Genomic DNA, 18,263 nt, shown 5'->3' with positions numbered 1-18,263 from the left:
ATCGCCAAGGTTATCAAAGTAAACGAAAACTAAGGAAATAAACTAAAATTGATAAAACAATTCTCAATGAAATTAAATGTTTAAAAAAAAAAAAAAACTATAGCACTGGTCAACACATTTTTAAAGATTTTAATCAGAGATGCAAGTAAACTTTTCCAGATGATTTTATGGCACTGATTCCGAATCATTTTTTTTTTTCACTCGCAAATCAAGTTTTCATAAGAATAGAAACATCCTAGCTATAAATAACTATGGCAAAATTCATCTTGCCCAAGCTTTTATAGGTCAAAAGTAAAAACGAAAAATGAAAGTAACTCAAAAGCCCGATGTGCTTGAAATCAGCATCAAAAATACATTATGAAACACCAAAAGCCAAAACCTAATTAAAATGCGCTGTTGACCAGTGTAATTATCCAGTTTGTCATTGTCATCTTGTTTTTTTTTTTTTTTCAGAACCAGTGGTCCCCTTTCTTTAACCACTTCAAGTGTACCCTACTTCTTAGAATTTCCTACTTGCATAACTTCCATAATGTGGACATTCCTTCCTACTTAGATTCCCAATAACACTGTGGGGGGTAAAAAAAAAAAAAAAGAAAAAAAAAAGTACGCTTGAAGAGTTTGGAACATTCGCACCATCCTGTGACCTGCAGTTCATCTCCCATATATGAGCATGCATGGCTAATCAAATCCTGTTGGCTTCATCCCTATGGAATGCGTCGGGTGATGCTCTGACCTCCTCGCTCGCTCCTGCCGCATTCCGGCGGTGACCTTGGCCCAAACGTGGCCACGTCAGCTCAAATTGGAGAAAAACACGAAGAGCTCATCAAAGAAAATACTGTAAATACCACAATTGTCTTTTGGAGTTTGAGCAAAATAAGGGTTGGGGGGAGGGGGAGGGTCGTCTCTCAAAAGGAGAAACGGCAGAATGGCTCGACGCTCGTAAACCGCCAGTAATGTGTTTCTCATGGCGAGGGCGGAAAGGGAGGCGAATGCCTTTGGTTAGTCCCAGTTATTTATTTTGTCCCTTGGAAACTAGCGAACAACAACAAAAGCCTTCTCAACAAAGGCCGACCGCGAGCCGATGCGAGCGTGGCCTGATTTCGGTCTGCGGCTGCCATTTCCTCCCTCGGCGTGTTGGGCTTGTAGGGGGGAGCGAAGGGGTAACTGATGTAAAACAAGAACACAGTAGGTGATACATTTAGCTCAAGGAAAGAATCTGGGGGTCCTCATTCCTGCAGTGGGCCCGGATGCCGGTTTGGTTGTCTCTTGCTTGCCTGGGGGATGGAGTTCAGGTGGGGCATGGAAGTCCTGGAATGATCTCATAAGCAAGCTCTGAGAAGCCTGATAACGATCCTGATCATTTGAATCAGGTGGGGAGACATATAAAACAGGCTGGATAGGGGCTCTTGAGGACCCATTGGCCACCACTGCCCTACTGGATGGGTGCACTAAGATATCACAGTGATAGCACCGTTTGGCTCAGGACTTCTGTCCTGTCCCATTCTATCCTGTCTTTGTCCTGTCCCACCCACTCATGTCTTAAGTGCAATTCTAGGATCCCCAGATCACATCCGACAGGAGGAATTAGGTCGGTTACACACACACACACAGATACACGAAATAGGAGTTTCAGTGACAATGAGCAGCTAATCAGTTAGCTAGGCAATAGCATGCTAGCTTTAATATTTACGCATAAGCATGCCAAAGGTGTTCTTCTCTCATTGCAATATAAAAAGGAAAGTGGTACTGTCTGACTACCTGTAATGTTTCCAAGCTAGAAAAAAAATGTTCGCTAACCGCTACCCAACAACATAAACAGTATCCTACGGTTACATGTAGGAGAGATTAGACCCGGTAATGATATATATAATAATAGTATGCGTTGATATTGAGCGGTAGAAGTTAAGAACTACTCCATGCGGAAAACTGCGTCTCAGTAAGAGGTGGGAGGGATCAAACAACCGATACAGTGTTCACTGAGACGTCTCAACTCCTCTCAGCTCATCAGTGTAGCACTAGTAATATGTCGTTCTTTGCAGAGGACAAAGAATGTATGACTGTCATACGTGCTGTTTATATTGTGTGTTGCTGCACTGTTTGTGTTCAATCCGTTGCTTGTGGGAATATAGTACCTGGATCTTGACAACTGACCAGCGCGCTTATCATTAAGCTAGCAGACTGAAAGGCTATGGCATGTGTTTGTTTTAAACACACAAGGTGTAATATTTGTTTTATGATTAGCTTGACAGTAAACTTTAACTGGGAGTGACAATAAACAGCTTGAAGCTACCTCCATTGAGCTTCTTGAAAAAAAAAAAAAATCAGCCGAATGATGGCTTTAGTGTTGTTATGCTACTATTGTTTTATGTTCCTTTCACCATTTCAGTTCCTTTCTCATTGTCAGCTGCATCTCAACCCTTGTACTGTCTGACTGCATTCCCAATAAATCTAATAAATGAATATCCATCTCAATACAAATGACAACCCGGGGTGTATATCAAGTTATCCAGACTAAAACTGAAACGGGTCTTGTGGTCTGGATTCACTCATGATATTTACTACTGGATTAAGTAGTGATTGGAAGCACATGCTTGCATGCTCACCAACACCAGGAATAAATGGGCGGAACCAGATGCAGCGTTGCCACACTGTCAGGAACTACTTATGCGATTTCTGTGGCGAAAAGGTACTGTACTCGCTTTTCCCCACAAGGCTGATTCCGTGACAACTGTGTGTTCAAGACTAAAATGGGTGTCACGTGTCAAAGGTACCAAAAAAAGAACACGTGAAGCTGCCCTGGGGACAAGGATGTCCTTTTTTGTACAGTCGGAGATACCGTTGTATAGCACGAGTCAATTTTCTGGAGTGTACCCTTAAAGGTAGCGAGCTAAAAGGTACAAGTGTCAAAGGTACTAAAGCAGAACCTTTCAGACTACTAGCCCAAGGACAAGGATGTCCTTTTTCAAGAGTGTAGGTACAGTAGGAGTCAGTTGTCTGTCCGGGAAAGTTTGCCATAGAACTAATTACAGGACTTGGTATACTTCTTCCAAGGCCAAAAGAGGTAGAGGTATGTTTCCAAGCTAGAGAAGTCATGAGTGACAGTGACATGACAAGGTCCCAATTCTATCCCCCCGTCCCAATTCTATCAATCCCTGAGTATCCTGTAGGGTACTCGTCCGAGGCCACGAAGGTTAGAGGGTACAAAACCAGAAGATTAGAGGATACCACACCAGTGGACAAGACATGATACTCCCAAAGTTCACACCAACCTTGTGTACTGCGTGAGGACTAATTACAAGACTGTTTGTACCTTTTTCAAGGCCACAAGGTTACAAATATTTTCTTTATCTGATAAAGTCCAAAGTATGCAGGGAACTAAAAACAGAACGTCAGAGACATCGTGCCTCCAAAAAAAATGAAAATGACGTCCTTTTAGCTATTTCTGATTATCAGACTTCAGTGAAACTGTTTGGACCTGCTGCGGTGCTGGAAAACTAGAGGTATATATTCCCAAATAAGCAACACCGTATCCTGAAAGATCACATTTTTTATGCTTGTCTTTGATCATCTCATTTGAAAAAAAACATGAGATAAAAGTGACACTAACGTGTCCCAGAAATTCTTGTACGTTTTCCGCTGGGACTGGAATTGCCATCATGCATTGTTGACCTCTTCCACAAGATGCTCTGTAGAGCTATGACGACTGAACTCAGTGCACTGTGGTACATGCTAACGCGCAAGCCGCCGGCACGGTCACCACTTCCTGGCCAAAATAGCAGCTCACAAACAATGGCAGAGGTCAGGCAGGTTGTGCACAAGTATGTTATCGCCGCAATCGCCAAAGAGGCACTTCCGTTTGTACGCTTGGCCCGTGTCAACAGCTTTCACCTTCCCAACAAACCCCAGAATGATATCAGCGACCTAAAAAAGCGGCAGCTTTGGACCTTTGTTTTGGCCCAGCGTATGTACAACAAACCGTCCAGCTAGTGTATTATTTTTCAGTGCCCCTTGGAGCAACATGTGTTTTTCATTAGCGTCCCAGGTGAAGCTCACATGAGAATACAAGTTGTGTTTATTCCACATCAAATACAAGCACTGCAATGGATCATTCTATTAGGCATTGTTTGAAAGTGGCACGGCATCAAAGGACAAGTGCGCCACAGCTGCAGGGTGCAATCACTTAGTCACGTTTTGTGTTGATTTTTCTCGTTCTCATTTGATTAAGCAAATTGTGCTTTAAAAATATATTGTGACCGTTTTTACCGTTTGCGCTTGGACAGATAAAAAGGCAAGTTATAGAGTTGAGGGTCACAATTCTGCGTAAAATGGTCTATTTTCATTAACATGAAGTTTTAGGGTGTACTTTCTTTTAGGTTCATCATCTTTAAATTAAAATATCAAGTACAAGCAAAAAATTGAAATTTAGGTGATTTTCCCAGAACTAATGAAGTATGAATATTTAAAGCGGAAGTCAACCCAAACATGGTTTTTTTTTCAAGAATATGTTCCCAGCAGGCCCACTAGTGGAAACACGGCATTCTGATTAATTTTACGTTTGTGGAATATAAGTTAAACAACAAAATCCACTCGTTTTTAGCCATCTCCGGGGGCGACCATTTTGTCTGCTGTCGACTGAAAATGACATCACAACTGCTCACAGCGCCCAATCACGGCTGACCTGTTTTCTGAATCTGAACCGTGAGACAAAATGGCTGCCCACAGAGATGGCTAAAGATGAGTGGATTAACACTTATTCCACAAACGCAATATTTATCAAAATGCCCTGTTTCAACGAGTGGGCTTGCATAGAACATATTCTTGAAAAAAAAAATGTTTGCGTTGACTTACTTTAACTACTAAACTAAAATATTGAATTAGTTTTAAAACATTTAGAAAGGTTTTACATTTGAGTAACATTTTAACTTAAAAATATGAACAGAGAAAATTAAGTTTGAATCAAATATGACTTCAAAGGTATTCTTGAAACTTTTAAGTAAAAGTCAAATGAAATAAAACTCTTTTTCTCTGGAAAGTAAGTTGAAAAAAATAATAAAAAATGCAATGTTTGGGTGCCTGCAGCATCTCTGTTATCATGAAAGAAGAGTCCACTCATAGCTTATTAAGAGGAAAGCCAACATTCCTTCAAGACGCTCTTCAGTCCAACTAAAGTGCACTTTTCTGTTTGCTTGAGATAAGGCAGCCCAATAATAAGCTTTGGGAAGTGTAAACACGGCGGGAATTGCGGGGTCGCTTATGCAAGCGGCTCCTCATTCCTGCTTGTGTGATGACACCCTGGGAAATATCAAATTCAATTAAGTTCCTAGAAAAAAAGGAATATAAATAAAGACCTCTATTATTACTTGGGGTTGTTGTGGCTAAAACCAAAGCCCCCCCACTCCTCCTTTTATCCTTCCGTCCACCCCCACATTAAAAGATACACGAAAGAGGACATGATGTTCCTCATCATGGACTTTTACTGCCTAGCCCTCCCAACGTACAAGAAAGACAACATGCTACTGTTTGTTAGACATTTTAGGATGGGGCTATTTGTTTTCTAACTTTCCAGGGGGTGCTGAAGAATTTTGGGTGTCTCATGCTAGGGACCCCAAAAATACATTATCACCACAATACACACTTTTCAAAATCAGTGGGTTTTTGGGCACCATTCGGAAAAAGAACAGCAGCAGCGCCTCAAATTTTACATCTGACATGATGGTTGTTTTAGATCTAATTTCCATGTATGTGTGAACTTTTAAACAACTTTCTCAACAATTTGTGGACACAAATAAAATCTTTGAGGAACACCTTTGGAAAGAATCTAAAAACATTTAACAGTTAAGTGACCCATCTTACAAATGTTGGAGATACGAGCCAGCTTCAAGCTGTTCATTGAATCTCCAAGTTAATAATTACACATGTAACTAAAGCACTTAATTTTTTTTTTTATACAAAGGTCTGCTAATTAATGCTATCATACAATGCAAAACACCAAGATGGGCTAACGCTAGCATCGGTTTTGCTGTACATACAAAACTTTAAAAACCTTACATTTGAACACGATTGGTAGGAGCACATGTAGACAAAGCACATATTGCTCACAAGCATATATTCTTTATCCTCAGTGAGGTGAAAACCAACCAGTTACATAGTCATGTCTCGTCATGAAATCTACTGCCTGTATGATATTGCCCCCTGGTGGCCAAGGTACGCGCACCAGACACACAATGCCCATGTACTGAATGAAATCATGATGAAGTTTAATTTACAATCCGTTTAATTATTACTGCAAATAAAGCTGAAAATGTTTGTTAGTGTTTTTCGGTATGTTTGAACGAATTATTTGCATTTCCAGTTGAATTCATTGGTTAAAATTCAATGTGGAAGCATGACTTGAGAATGTTTTCAGTTACAAGGAATCACAAAAAAAAACCTCACTCAAGTGACGCAACAGTACCCCTCAATCCCCTTTAAGACTAAACTCTCAGCCACCCACATCGTTCATGTTAAACCGTAGTGTGTCTATAAATACACAATTTAAAAACAACATCAAACTGTTCTCTCCCTTTTTGCCAGGAGCGACAAAGTGGATCCTTCTGTTTGGAAGCTTAACAACAACAATTCAAGCTTGAGACGGCTGCACTGAGTAAATCATATCTGTAAGAATCAGCCATCCATCCATAATTTATAAAAGGTTACTAACATGCAAACTTGTATATTACAAAAAATCCTGTGAGTTGCCACGTGTAAATCTTCTGGATTCCTTAAATTTTCGTCAACAGAACTCGATCAGCTTGTTTAGCTCATTTGAGAATATTCCATCTGATCAACAGCGACACCGAGAGGCGGGTTTGCAAATTGTTTTTAGGAATTGTTTGTCTTACTGCTTCTGTGGAAAAAGCGGGAATTGATAATGAATGACAACTCAAATTTGCATTTATAGTAATACATATTTTTAAAAATCGTTCAATTTTAAATACTTATAAATAACTCCCTTATCATCAAACGCATCATTAAAATATAAATACATCTCTATGGCAAAAAATACACATAATGCATATAATATAAATGAGTGCCATCATACGAATCTGATAGGGATTATACAACATATCTTCACCAAAAAAAAATATGTAATTATTTATATTTTCAGGGGTGATTTATTAGATGTTGCTATGAAAAGTCTTCATTTCCTTGACTTATTAGTGTTTGTGCAACTATGAGTATAATCACTTAAATCTCAGTTTGACATGTGCAATGCAAAAGCAAACAACCAACAGAATCTCTTCTCACTTTTATTGAGAACATATCGTCTGCCGTTAAACACACAAACCGCATGAGGAGCCAACAAAGGTCCTGGCAAGCATCAGCAGCTATGACACATTTTTACAATGGTCCTGATGAAGCATCTGCCTTTCTCTGTACCTTGACAACTGACCAGCACGCATTTACTGATGCTACTCTAACCATTTACCACAACACTTGCATAAATAATATTCATCTACATCAAAACCAACACACAGACATGACAGCCGCTACCTGACTGAACGCGGATTCCGGATTTCGTTGCCAAAGGGGGCGACAAGTTTAAAGAAAATAGATTATGGAGAATGGACTTTTTACTGTCTTGTGTACCACATCAAAGCCACAAGGTAAGCAGAGTTGCGGCATTAGCTAAGTGTTACCAGTGGACAAACGGTACAGGCAGTATTTGAATGTTTGACTTAATTTATAGGGAAAGAGAGTAGGGTTATATTAGTCAGTGGTACTTTAAGAGTACTATAATTCTTTATCCTTTGTGCATTTTCACTTAAGAATGTCAGAGACCTGAGATTAAGACACCTGGGAGTTGTTTTGAATTGTGGAAAAAAAAAAAATTCATATGACCCATTTCAACAAATAATAATACAACACAAACACGCGCACACACACAGAGATGGGGTGATCTCAGTCTTCAAACTTTCCTTCCAGGATGCTTTCGAAGGTGAACGGGAGGAACTTGAAGCCCTGACCCGAGTAAAACTTGTTCTGGAACTCCACCCTGCGTACACACACGTACACACAAACAACCACACAACAAGGTGGATACATGACGGAGGTGTTTAAAGGAGAGTTTGGCGAGGTATGTCGCTCGCGACCCTTGCTCGCCATTCCAGGGGCCCCCTCCCCGCGGTAGCCAGATGCAAGACTTGGACCAGCACCCGGGAATGTAAAGCCTACTTCCTGCCTGGTATGTGATCAGGCTCTATTTTTAAAGAAAAATGGCAATGCTAATTGAAGAGTTGACCTTTTATACGGAGCAGCAGAGGGGAAGGGTCGCATGATGGTGGTGCCTTCATGTTGAGAAAGTTCATAAGTATACTTGGAAATTATATCAAAAACAACCATCAAGTCAGTCAGGACTACGTATATTTTTTGACAAGGTTCAAAGTTTAAAAAAAGGTTCATATTCTTTTTAAATTTTCATGTTAAAAATGAAAAAGGTGTTATTGTGGCTTATTTGTTACATATAAAACATACAATATTCTTGTATTTTATAATTTGACCAAAAATAAGTCAAACTAATTTTTTTGCTCTATTTTACTTAAATATTTGTTTTATTATTTAAAAAAAAAATCAACTTATTGTTTAATTTAAAAAATAATCCTAAAAAACAATTACTTTTTGAGGTTTGTATTCTTAAATGTACATAAATAGTTCTTAAAGTAACAAAATCATTATTTTCTGCAGACTTTTATAAAGAAAATACTGTATACAGTATACTTAAAAAATATCAAACACATGAATATTTAATACATATATAAAATCTTCCCTCAAATAGACCCTATAAAAAGGTAGTAACTTCACTTACCTCTGTCCATAACTCTTATTGCCAAAACATTAAGGAGCCCCATTTGAACTCCTTTGCTGACCAAAGCAGCAGCATCAACCACGGCGCAACGGTAAATAAAAACCCGATGACAAGAGCGACGCAATGTGGTGCTCACCAGTGCAGTCGCAGCGCGTGCAAGAAAGCGGAGAGGCCCTCCATGATGAGCAGGATTGCCACCGTGAGCACGGCGAAGAAGTAAAAGACGATGGCGAGCAGGAAGAAGCCCGCCACGCTGCGAGTGGAGAGGCCGATGTGCATCACCATGGACCATAGCACCTCCGACAACTCTGTACCGTAAACCAGACGCCATGTTGGCCATCAGCAGGGACATTGCGCTTTTACAATCAAATTGGAATGCATATGGAGTTCAAAATCTGATTCCCCCCCCCCCCCCCCCCCCCCCCCAATTGATACATCATAAAAACGCATGGCTGTAGAAGACCACATTGAAGACCAACAGACTTTTGCATTTTTCAAATGTGATTGAATAGATATTGAACCGAATTAAAAACAAAAAAACGTAGCCAACTGAAGCAACCATCATGTTCAGAACTTACGTGCGTGAGCCAGACTGAGAGCCCAAAGCCTGAGGTAGGAGGCCGTGTTGGAAATACAACCCAGACAGTATTCGATGGTGTGTATCGCCTGATGCACGGCCACATCTGCAAAGTTAAACTGAGGGACAACGGATACGTTCGGTCAGTATGGTGGACGACAGCACACGCCCTTTAGATCAGTCACGGATTGTGTCAATAGAACACCAGCCATTAACCAAGAGTGAACCCAAAAGCGTAAAGTTATGCTCAGCCTCATCCCAACACATACACCAACACAACACAAGGGGGCGACAAAGCTAAGGAAGACTTTGATGACAGTGCACTTAAGGCCAAGCAGCAGGCTTCAGGTCCTACCTCTTCCTCCTCGCAGGCCTTGAAAGCAGACGACAGAAGGCAACGCTTGATTATTGACCACACATACACACATACACATACCCATCCACGCACACAAACACAGTAAACAGCCATGGAAGAAATGGGTTACACGCTTGAAGAAGTTGAAGAATTAAAAACAAAGTAAATCTAGCATGATTTCTACTACAGTAGAACCTTTATGGTCCAACACATTCACTGGCTGACCTCAGATTTGTGCAGATTTTGAAACTATTTTTCTAATATGAAATCATGAATGTTAAAAAAAAAAAATAAAAAAAAAAAAGCTGAACACACCAGAGGAAGCCGGAGTACTTGTCATTTGACCTCAGAAATTCCACTGTATTTGAACACAATTAACAGTAACAAGAGATTCTTCATACATAATGGATGTTTGTAGTGGAAACACGTAGGTTTCCGCTTACAAATAAATCATTCAAAGGCCGAGACAATCTCACCTCAGGCTCTTCTTCAGAGTGTTGCGACAGCTGGTCGTGCTGGATGATTTCCGCCTCGTCCTCAGTGGGCCCGTTGCCCACCCGGATGCCCCCGAAGTTCTGTGTGCCCTGTGGCGCAACACGAAAGGTTTGAGACGGACGACGGCGGTACTCAGTTCAATACTGACAAAGGATGTTTTAAGATGCTCAAAGATCTAGTTTGTACAGTGGCCTATGACTACTGTTACAGCCACGCTTACTGTTTTTCATTAAATATTTACTGTAAATACTGACTTTACTACCGCATTGGCGTAGGTAAGTGAAGACTACAGCGCGATTTAAGAATATATCATCACGTGGTTAAAAAAAAAAAAAAAAAAAAACGAGTGTGACTCCTACAAATATTTACAGAAATTATGACTATTACTGCATAATCCTAGGTAACTGAGACTACGGCGCAGCCCAAGAATGTCATTACGTGCAGCAGCGTAATAATACTTTATCACAGCATTTATGACCTGCAAGTGTTTTTGTAAAAAAAAAAAAAAAAAAAAATACTGTAATTATGACATTTCTACGTTGTAGGCACAGGTTAGAAATATACTACGTGACGATCGGATGTGCAAATTTGGGTTAAGCCGCCACTGTAGGAAGGAAAACGCCATGATTACCCGAAGGCGGGCGTCAGTGCTAAGCGAGGGTGTAAATGCATCCTACCAGGTTTTTACGCCACATATATTGTCTGCGCAGGACCAGAGTTTTCACTATCAACATGCAAGGAACACATGCCAAGGCGATGAGCACCAGGAGGGTCTGCAGCGCTTGCTGTGACGAGTAACAAATGAAGGACAATCAGCTCAATTTCACACCAAAATGATGATTTTTACCGTCAAGGAGGGCTCCTCACCTGTCCCGTGTAGAGAGGCTTGACGGTGGGGTCGCTGTAGTTGAACAGGAACATGTTGATGAACGCGATCAGGAGACTCGGAGCGTCGCGCGACAGCCGCACGTCATACGAGAGCCACTTGTAAAAGATGAGCAGAACCAGGTAGCCGAAGAGGCTGGACATGAAGACGATCTCGGGGATGAATCCCAAGTAGATGTTCAGCGGCTTCTTGAAATAACTTTCAGGAAGAGGATGAAAAGGGTTGGCGACTTGAAGGGAGGGAATGAGACGTCGAAGTGAGAAACACTCACAGGTGGTTGAAGAGACTGAGAGTGACACCAAATAGCATGTGGATGACACCCAGGATGATTGACATCTTCATCTTGAAGGAGTTTAAGAAGGTCAGCTTGTTTGTTGCAATATTCCAGATCTGATGGACAAGACGTTTCGTGTTTAGAAGCATATTTTAACGGTGAAGAAAGAACATTTGGAACTGCACTACAAGGATATATATTGAGAAGAAGAAAAAAAATGGGACACACCTCCTAATCTATTGGGAGTTGAGCTATAGCAAAGGTAGAAAACATTTGCGCTCAAGGGCCACATTTGATTTTTTAAAATGGCCCCATTGACATTTGCAGACAAGGCAAAAGTTAAAGTGGTTATGTAAAACAGTTTACAGTATCGATTAAACAAAAAAATCGTTATAATTAATTATTCATATGCATTTCTTTCCCATGTTTTCCTTTCCCTGTAGTATGATACAAGATTTTTTTTTTTTTGGGGGGGGGGGGGGGGGGCGTATGATACAAGATGTCCCAATACTTTAGCTCACAAAGCGTAGGAGCAGAAAAATTACCGGATCAATGCCTATGGGGTACGGCCCTTTGAACACTCCGTCTACCGCTGGGTCTAACTGCAAAACTTTGTTGCCCTCGAGTGTTGCAGTCCTGAAAACAAAACAGGAGAGGTCAAAAAATAATAAATAAAATAGACAAAAGATACATTTTCTGACCGCACCACGCCACTTACGACCAGTTGCCTCCCACGCGGGTGTTAAACATGGGCCGCACGCTCCAGCCCGAGCCGAAGACGTTCAGCGACTTGGAGAAGCAGTCGTTGTAGATGATGCCCGTGTAGATGGAGAAGATGCCCATCAGCAGGATGATGTAGCGCCCCGCAAACACCATACTGAACATCTGACACAAGTTTGAAAAAAGATCATTTCTATCTCTTCCCGTGGCTCGGCTGGTTGGGAAGTGGCGTTGCGTGTCGGCATGACCGTGATGGGGCGGGTGATGGAACGCGGGGGTGGATACCTCGTTGTCGTTCTTCTGGGCGATCAGTCGGCTCTCTCGCAAGACGAGGTACAGGGCGGCGCAGGTCATGAGCACGCCGTGGCCCATGTCGCCAAACATGACGGCGAACAGGAAGGGGAAGGTGATGATGGTGTATGGAGCTGGAGTGGTTGCACAGCGGAGGTGGGGGGAGGGGGGGGGGGAATTTATGGATGACGGCACGGGCAACTGGGAGTGTGACAACATAAAAGCGCGACACGCAGGCATACCTGGGTTGATCTCACGGTAGCTGCCGATTCCGTAGGCGTCCACAATGTTTTGAAAGCCGGAGGTGAGCTTGTTTGTCTTGTTGTAGGTGGGCGGGGTCTGTTTGGTCTGCATCCTGTTCAGGATGGAAGGCACGGTGGAGCCGCTCTTCTCCTGAATGACACGACAGCAAACGTTTTGCCGTCGACACTTTTCCCACCGCGTCGCGCAGGTGCGCCTAATCCCGTTTGCCAACCAGCGTGAAATCGGTCCGGCCACGCACCGTGCCCCTGCGCAGAGCGAACTGGATGGAGTCCAGGTCGGAGACGGGACACCACACCTCGGCGATGAGACACTTCTGGGTGACGTCGATGTTGCACAGGTTGAGGGTGTGGTAGATGGCTTTCATCTTCCTCACCTTGATGAACCACACCCGCACCGCCTTGGCTGCCGCCTGCAGGACCCGCTGTCTGTGGTCCTCCGTCTGGTTCAGCACCTTGACGAAGGGTGGAGAGGGAAATGCGTACTTGGTGTGTGACGCTGTACGACCGCGCATGTGAGCGTTAAAGGAATTACCATTTGCAGGTCGTCGATACGAGCGTTGACCCCGGCGAGCATCTCTTTCCTCTCCTGAGGTGTCTCTGGACACGGGTACAACGTTGCTCGAAAGCTGGTAGAAAGGCACACATGAGCAATAATCAACTAACTCAAAACATGGATGCGGTTTTGTTTACTCACCCCTCACAAATCTTCTTCACTCTGTTCTTCAGCTGGTCTCCTTGGAAGAAGATGATGAAGACAGACTTGTGGACGTGATCGCCCTGTGGACACATGAAACGCTAAGTGGGCCTGCATCGTGGTTATTATTCAAAAGGGATTTTTGAATATTTTGGCCCAATCACGTAAACGTCTCCTCAAAACTGCAGGCTGACCGAAGTAGGGTCCTCCAGAGGGTCTTCGATATCCGCCTGCCTCAGAAACACATTGCCTCTGCAAACTCTCCACAGCATCCTCTCAAACGTGGGGATGCGCTCCCTTCCGATGACTCCGGCAACAAATCTATAAAACAGACAAAGTCACTGTTTGTGTGCGGACACTCAGTGAAATTAAAAGGTTGGAACTGAAGGACAATACAGCGTGCAACAGTAGGTCTTACCCAAGCCTGAGGGGAGCCCCCCGATTGACTTCGTTGGGGTCCAGCAGGGTGGACGACTCCTCCAGCAGAGTGGGGTCTTCCATCTGGGTTAAAGGTAAAACAACACGACACGGATGAAAAGCAGCACAGAAGGTCAATAGCTAAACGGCAGCCTGTCTGGCTAAATGATTAACCTCCATCACGGCTCATTTCAACTCATTAAAGACGACTTGACACGCGCGGACAAGACGGGTAATGTTTGTGGAGGCGGTCAAGCAAAGGTGTGGAAAAACAGACACTTGGCTGCAATTGAGATGCCAAGTGTGACAAATATGTCACATCCTGTTTTGGCCGGCGCGTGTGTCTGCGCGTGTGCGCCGTCCGGCTGACCTCATCAAAAAACTGCTGCGTGCGGCGCAGAATGTGCTTGAGCTCGGTCAGCTCCAGGAAGTTCTTCTTCAGGGCTTCCTGGTTGGTGTTGATTTCCTTCAGTTCGTTCTCCAGCTTCTCAAACGTGGCCTGGCGGATGGAAGAAGAAAGTGAAGTGAGTAACAGCGCTCCCGGGCGCGATGGCCCAAGGCAAACCGCTAGCGCTCTCTTCTCCCTCACCTCCAAGTCGATCATGTCTCTTGGGAATGGAACTTCGGGGTTTTCACCCGTGTCAACGATCGGGATGTTGGCCTTCTTAATCTCCTTCTCCACAAACCCTACCAATGAGACGGCATTGTTTTTTCTTTCCTGTAGGAAACTCCACCAACACAATCAATTCCGAACATCTTAAAAATAGATTACATATATTTCTCTATGTTGTGACTTATTCTCATAAAATCCGAGTCTCCATATGATTGTCATTTTGTTGTGTGTGTTTTTTTTTCTTGCTTTGTATATTTAATGAAAATGTTCCTCCCCCTCAAAATATCCTAAGAAGAAATGTATTGATAGCAAACAAGTAATACATAAGATGAGTTCCTTGTTATAAGCAGAGACAAGGACTTACTCAATTTGCGGTCCATTTCCTCACATCGCCGTACTTCGTTGACAAACTTGCGCTGGAACACGTTCACATCAGGATTCAACTGCGACACGACACACAAATGCGTTTTCTGATATTGCTATAATATTGTTGAAGCATACTTGCTCAAAATAGCAGCTCCAAATTAAAATATCATCACAAATACAGGCCTCTGTTTTAAAGCTAATCCCTGCCTTACAGCAAATAATTGCCAGACAATTAAATAAATAGGCAACCACTATTTGACACCGTGTCTTTTTTTTTTTTCATCTCCAGCACAAAGCTTCCCTTAGGGATAGTCGGGAGTGTGTGTTCTCGTGAGGAATGAAGCGTCAGCTGTGAGCACATGATCGACATGCTGCGGTGAGCAACGGACGCATTCTCAGCAAGCTTCCTCAACCTTAACCACCTCCCCACCTACATCACGGCACATTTTGAGAACACCGGCAGATAATCCACATTACAATCGGCGACTCACATCACGGAACTGCACCATCCCGATCTCCCCCAGCTCACTGACACAGCAGTAGGCCGCCTCAGACTGCAGGAAGAGCTGCGCCAGCGTCATCTCCTCGCTCCTGAAGAGTTCCCCCATGTTTGCGGCAGGATTGCGGGTGCCCCGGCTCGCCCTTCAAGAAGAAATCACCTAAAAGAAATGACGCCAACAACTTTTACAGTGAAGCATTGGTTAAAGACTAGATTGTTGTTGTACCTCTTCTACAGAGGGCAACTTCCCGAGGTGGTGCAAATTCCCCATGCAAATGTCAATGATGGATGTCAATTCTTTTGCCCCAATGTCGCCCAACGAGCTGCACGCAGGGCCATATTCTTCCCTTAGTGAGCAAGTCTTTCTTTTATTATTTTACTTTACAAGGCTGGCTTGTGCCTCTTGAAGGTGCTCACATTCTCCCGTAATGACTTCTGGCCCACGAGCAATGAGCACACGCCTCATGTGCGCGCAACCACTAAAAACGCATGACTTGTCAAAGTCTGAGGCTGGTTGTAAAATCATGCATGGAGTTTTGCTGCCGTGAACGCCTTTTGGGAAAATATAACATTTAAATTTGAAATGAACATCTCTCGAGGAGACAGAAGTAATTCGTCGCCATGAGACTTGAGTGCCGCTGATATGCGCACTGCTGCTCATCCAACCCACTAAAGGAGCATGCGTTTTTGTTTTTTTCCATTCTGTATGGAATGAATACAATAATCAGAATACTGTGTTTATGAATGGATACATTATGGCTGTTGGGAATTCAGTGAGCGTAGGCCATCACCAGGTTATCCACTGAATCAAAAGGTCCAATATGATGTTTCACTTTCACGAGCGCTGGATTTACCAGCGTCTGGAGTGCAGAAGAGGAAAAGAACTTAACAGGAGAATGCATGAACCTTGCGTGCACAGCCAGATTTCAGGTTTGTTCTAACCTGACTGCGTACCTGGCAACAGGGTGCTTAAATGATAGGTGTGAGTTGACTAGAGAATGAGCATAGCTGTGCACTTTTCTCTCTTCTCACTCAAAGGGGAATATGGCCCATAAAGCACATGCCAGAAACAGCCACTGTCTTAACAATTTATTATTTTAAGAGTAATGTTTTAAGATGAATTTGAAATTATATTCAATTGAATTTAAAGCATTTTCCAGGGTGAAATCAATTCCTCGCAGATTTCTTCTTCAGGGCTCGGTCCCACTTGGAGAAGCTCTCTTCAGTAACACTGCAGTGTGACGTTCACTCATGATGGAGACTAATAAACATCAGATATGCGTGCACTTTGGCAGCAGCGTGGGAGAGGTAGCCATGTGACAAGTAGAGAAAAGAAAATCCCGTTGCCTTCACATTGATCTTCACATTGATCCCATGATCAGGGCAGGAATGCGGTTACGATGGCAAACACAACAGAAATGACAAAGTGAGTGCTGGCGTGGATTGACGGCACAGACTAACTCAGGCACAATATAGGGACAATTTCTGGGATGCCATATGAGAAAAAGGAGGAATTCTTTGGTTCATAGAGGCACTTCAACCACCTTGTAATGGAGGAAAGGACCACACAAGGCTTATCTGTGGATTATGAAGGGAACATGTGACCTGTGGCACCATTAAGCCTTGCTACTCCCTCAATTAGAGCACAAAATTCAACACAGTCTATTGTTTTGTTACTAAACACTAACAAACAGTGCGCTAGCCTTTGGTCCATGACATTGTCAACATACTCTAAGGCTTATCCGCTAATTGACTGGCAATACAACACTGAACGAGATAGCTTCTCGGCTAACTTGTATATAAGTTGTATAACGTTGAATATAAGCACATTTGTATTGTTTTCAATCGCAAATAGCATCTTGTCTTAGCACCCGGAACATCATATGTAACTAATCAGTCAGTATAATAACTAAACGTTCTGCGCCACTGGTTGGCTTATTAGCTTCGTTTAGTCGTCTCATTAAATGATGAGTTTACAGTGTGCAGTGTGGCTAATGGCTAACTTTACGCACCTGTTGCAATTGTAAAAAAAAAAAAAAAAAAAAAAAAGAAAAGAAAAGAAAAAAACTCATTTTGTTCAGCTCTAAGATCAATAATCAATTGCTGATTTTAATAAGTGGCGTACTTACTACTGAGATGGAGATAAACACGTCTCGGAAGTGTTCTCTTTATTGGTTTTCACGTTCTTATCCTGTTTGTTGTGGACGACTTCAGCGACGGGAGAGAACTTTGTCAACGACATCCCAAAGCGGAAGTGGACCACCGATCACGTGATGTGACGTCCCATTAAACTATGAATGTTGATGAAAGCATAAGAATAATTTTGAAAAAAACAATTTTAGATCTAATTAAACGTTACAGAGGAACGCCGTGACTTTTTGTCAATTTTGTTTAATTTTCTTTGATCATACCGGAAATAGAATTTGCGTTGCTGTTCCGTAAAGTTGTAAAGTCCCGACCACATGAGGGCAGTAATGATATAAATTATCGTTTTGCTTGATGCGTTGTCTTTTAATATCGTTTTTAAATATCATTACTAACAAAATATTATGCTTATGATCATGTATTGTTTCGAATACGTTTTAAGTGTACATATTTTGAACTGCTGTGCTTATATTAGGAATACAAAACCGTTTTCGTTTTCCCTTTCTGCTGACGATGACTGAAGAACTCAGCACTAAACAGAATACATGGCTGTTTTTCGTGAAAACCTTTTGTAGCAGTGTATTAAAGTTGGATCGGATATTGTTTATCTTGTTGTTATCCATAAACTTCCACTATTATCATGACCAAAATTCAAATACAGTTGTGTAGTAGGCCTAAGTATACAGCAACACATCAAGCAGATTTTAGCTCTCAAAATTATGTTTAATAATATTATATTAGTTGGCGATTCATTTGTAACATTATACCAGTTCCCTGTGTAACCCGCCCAAAGGCGTTTCTTTTGGTATAGGCTCCAGCTCAC

The 18,263-nt window shown here is 42.4% G+C and overlaps 1 protein-coding gene across 3 annotated transcripts; it reads right to left on the bottom strand.

Moving 5' to 3' along the window:
* Positions 1 to 7,276: 7,276 nt before the first annotated feature.
* atp6v0a1a (ATPase H+ transporting V0 subunit a1a) lies at positions 7,277 to 17,578 on the bottom strand. 3 transcript variants are annotated; one of them, XM_086056216.1, is made up of 22 exons: positions 17,425 to 17,578; positions 15,288 to 15,455; positions 14,795 to 14,873; positions 14,407 to 14,504; positions 14,188 to 14,316; positions 13,819 to 13,901; positions 13,595 to 13,721; positions 13,401 to 13,483; positions 13,239 to 13,332; positions 12,946 to 13,158; positions 12,686 to 12,836; positions 12,438 to 12,577; positions 12,151 to 12,317; positions 11,978 to 12,068; positions 11,430 to 11,548; positions 11,140 to 11,356; positions 10,950 to 11,057; positions 10,254 to 10,361; positions 9,778 to 9,822; positions 9,424 to 9,541; positions 8,982 to 9,153; positions 7,277 to 8,035 (listed from the first exon to the last, which is right to left on the bottom strand). In XM_086056216.1, the coding sequence occupies exons 2-22, from the start codon at positions 15,402 to 15,404 to the stop codon at positions 7,942 to 7,944; spliced, it is 2,553 nt and encodes an 850-aa protein (XP_085912342.1). In that variant the 5' UTR covers positions 15,405 to 15,455; positions 17,425 to 17,578; the 3' UTR covers positions 7,277 to 7,941. The 3 variants fall into 3 exon arrangements, with proteins under 3 accessions (XP_085912342.1, XP_085912343.1, XP_085912344.1); XM_086056217.1 differs by having other exon boundaries at positions 9,778 to 9,795; XM_086056218.1 differs by lacking the exon at positions 9,778 to 9,822.
* Positions 17,579 to 18,263: the final 685 nt, after the last annotated feature.

The sequence above is a fragment of the Filicampus tigris genome, chromosome 16, assembly GCF_054856515.1.
Source record: "Filicampus tigris isolate MCC_2025a chromosome 16, RoL_Ftig_1.0, whole genome shotgun sequence".
NCBI lineage: Eukaryota > Metazoa > Chordata > Actinopteri > Syngnathiformes > Syngnathidae > Filicampus > Filicampus tigris.
This window is presented reverse-complemented; position numbering and strand designations above follow the sequence as displayed.

Bases quoted from the DNA above. Each gene is read 5' to 3' on its own strand.
- atp6v0a1a (XM_086056216.1), bottom strand. From the start codon at position 15,404: ATGGGGGAACTCTTCAGGAGCGAGGAGATGACGCTGGCGCAGCTCTTC. The intron at 14,317-14,406 runs GTGAGGGAGAAG...TCCATCCGCCAG, and splicing joins GAGACATGATCGACTTGGAG to GCCACGTTTGAGAAGCTGGA. The intron at 11,058-11,139 runs GTGAGGAGCCCT...TACTCGTCACAG, and splicing joins AGCCTCTCTACACGGGACAG to CAAGCGCTGCAGACCCTCCT.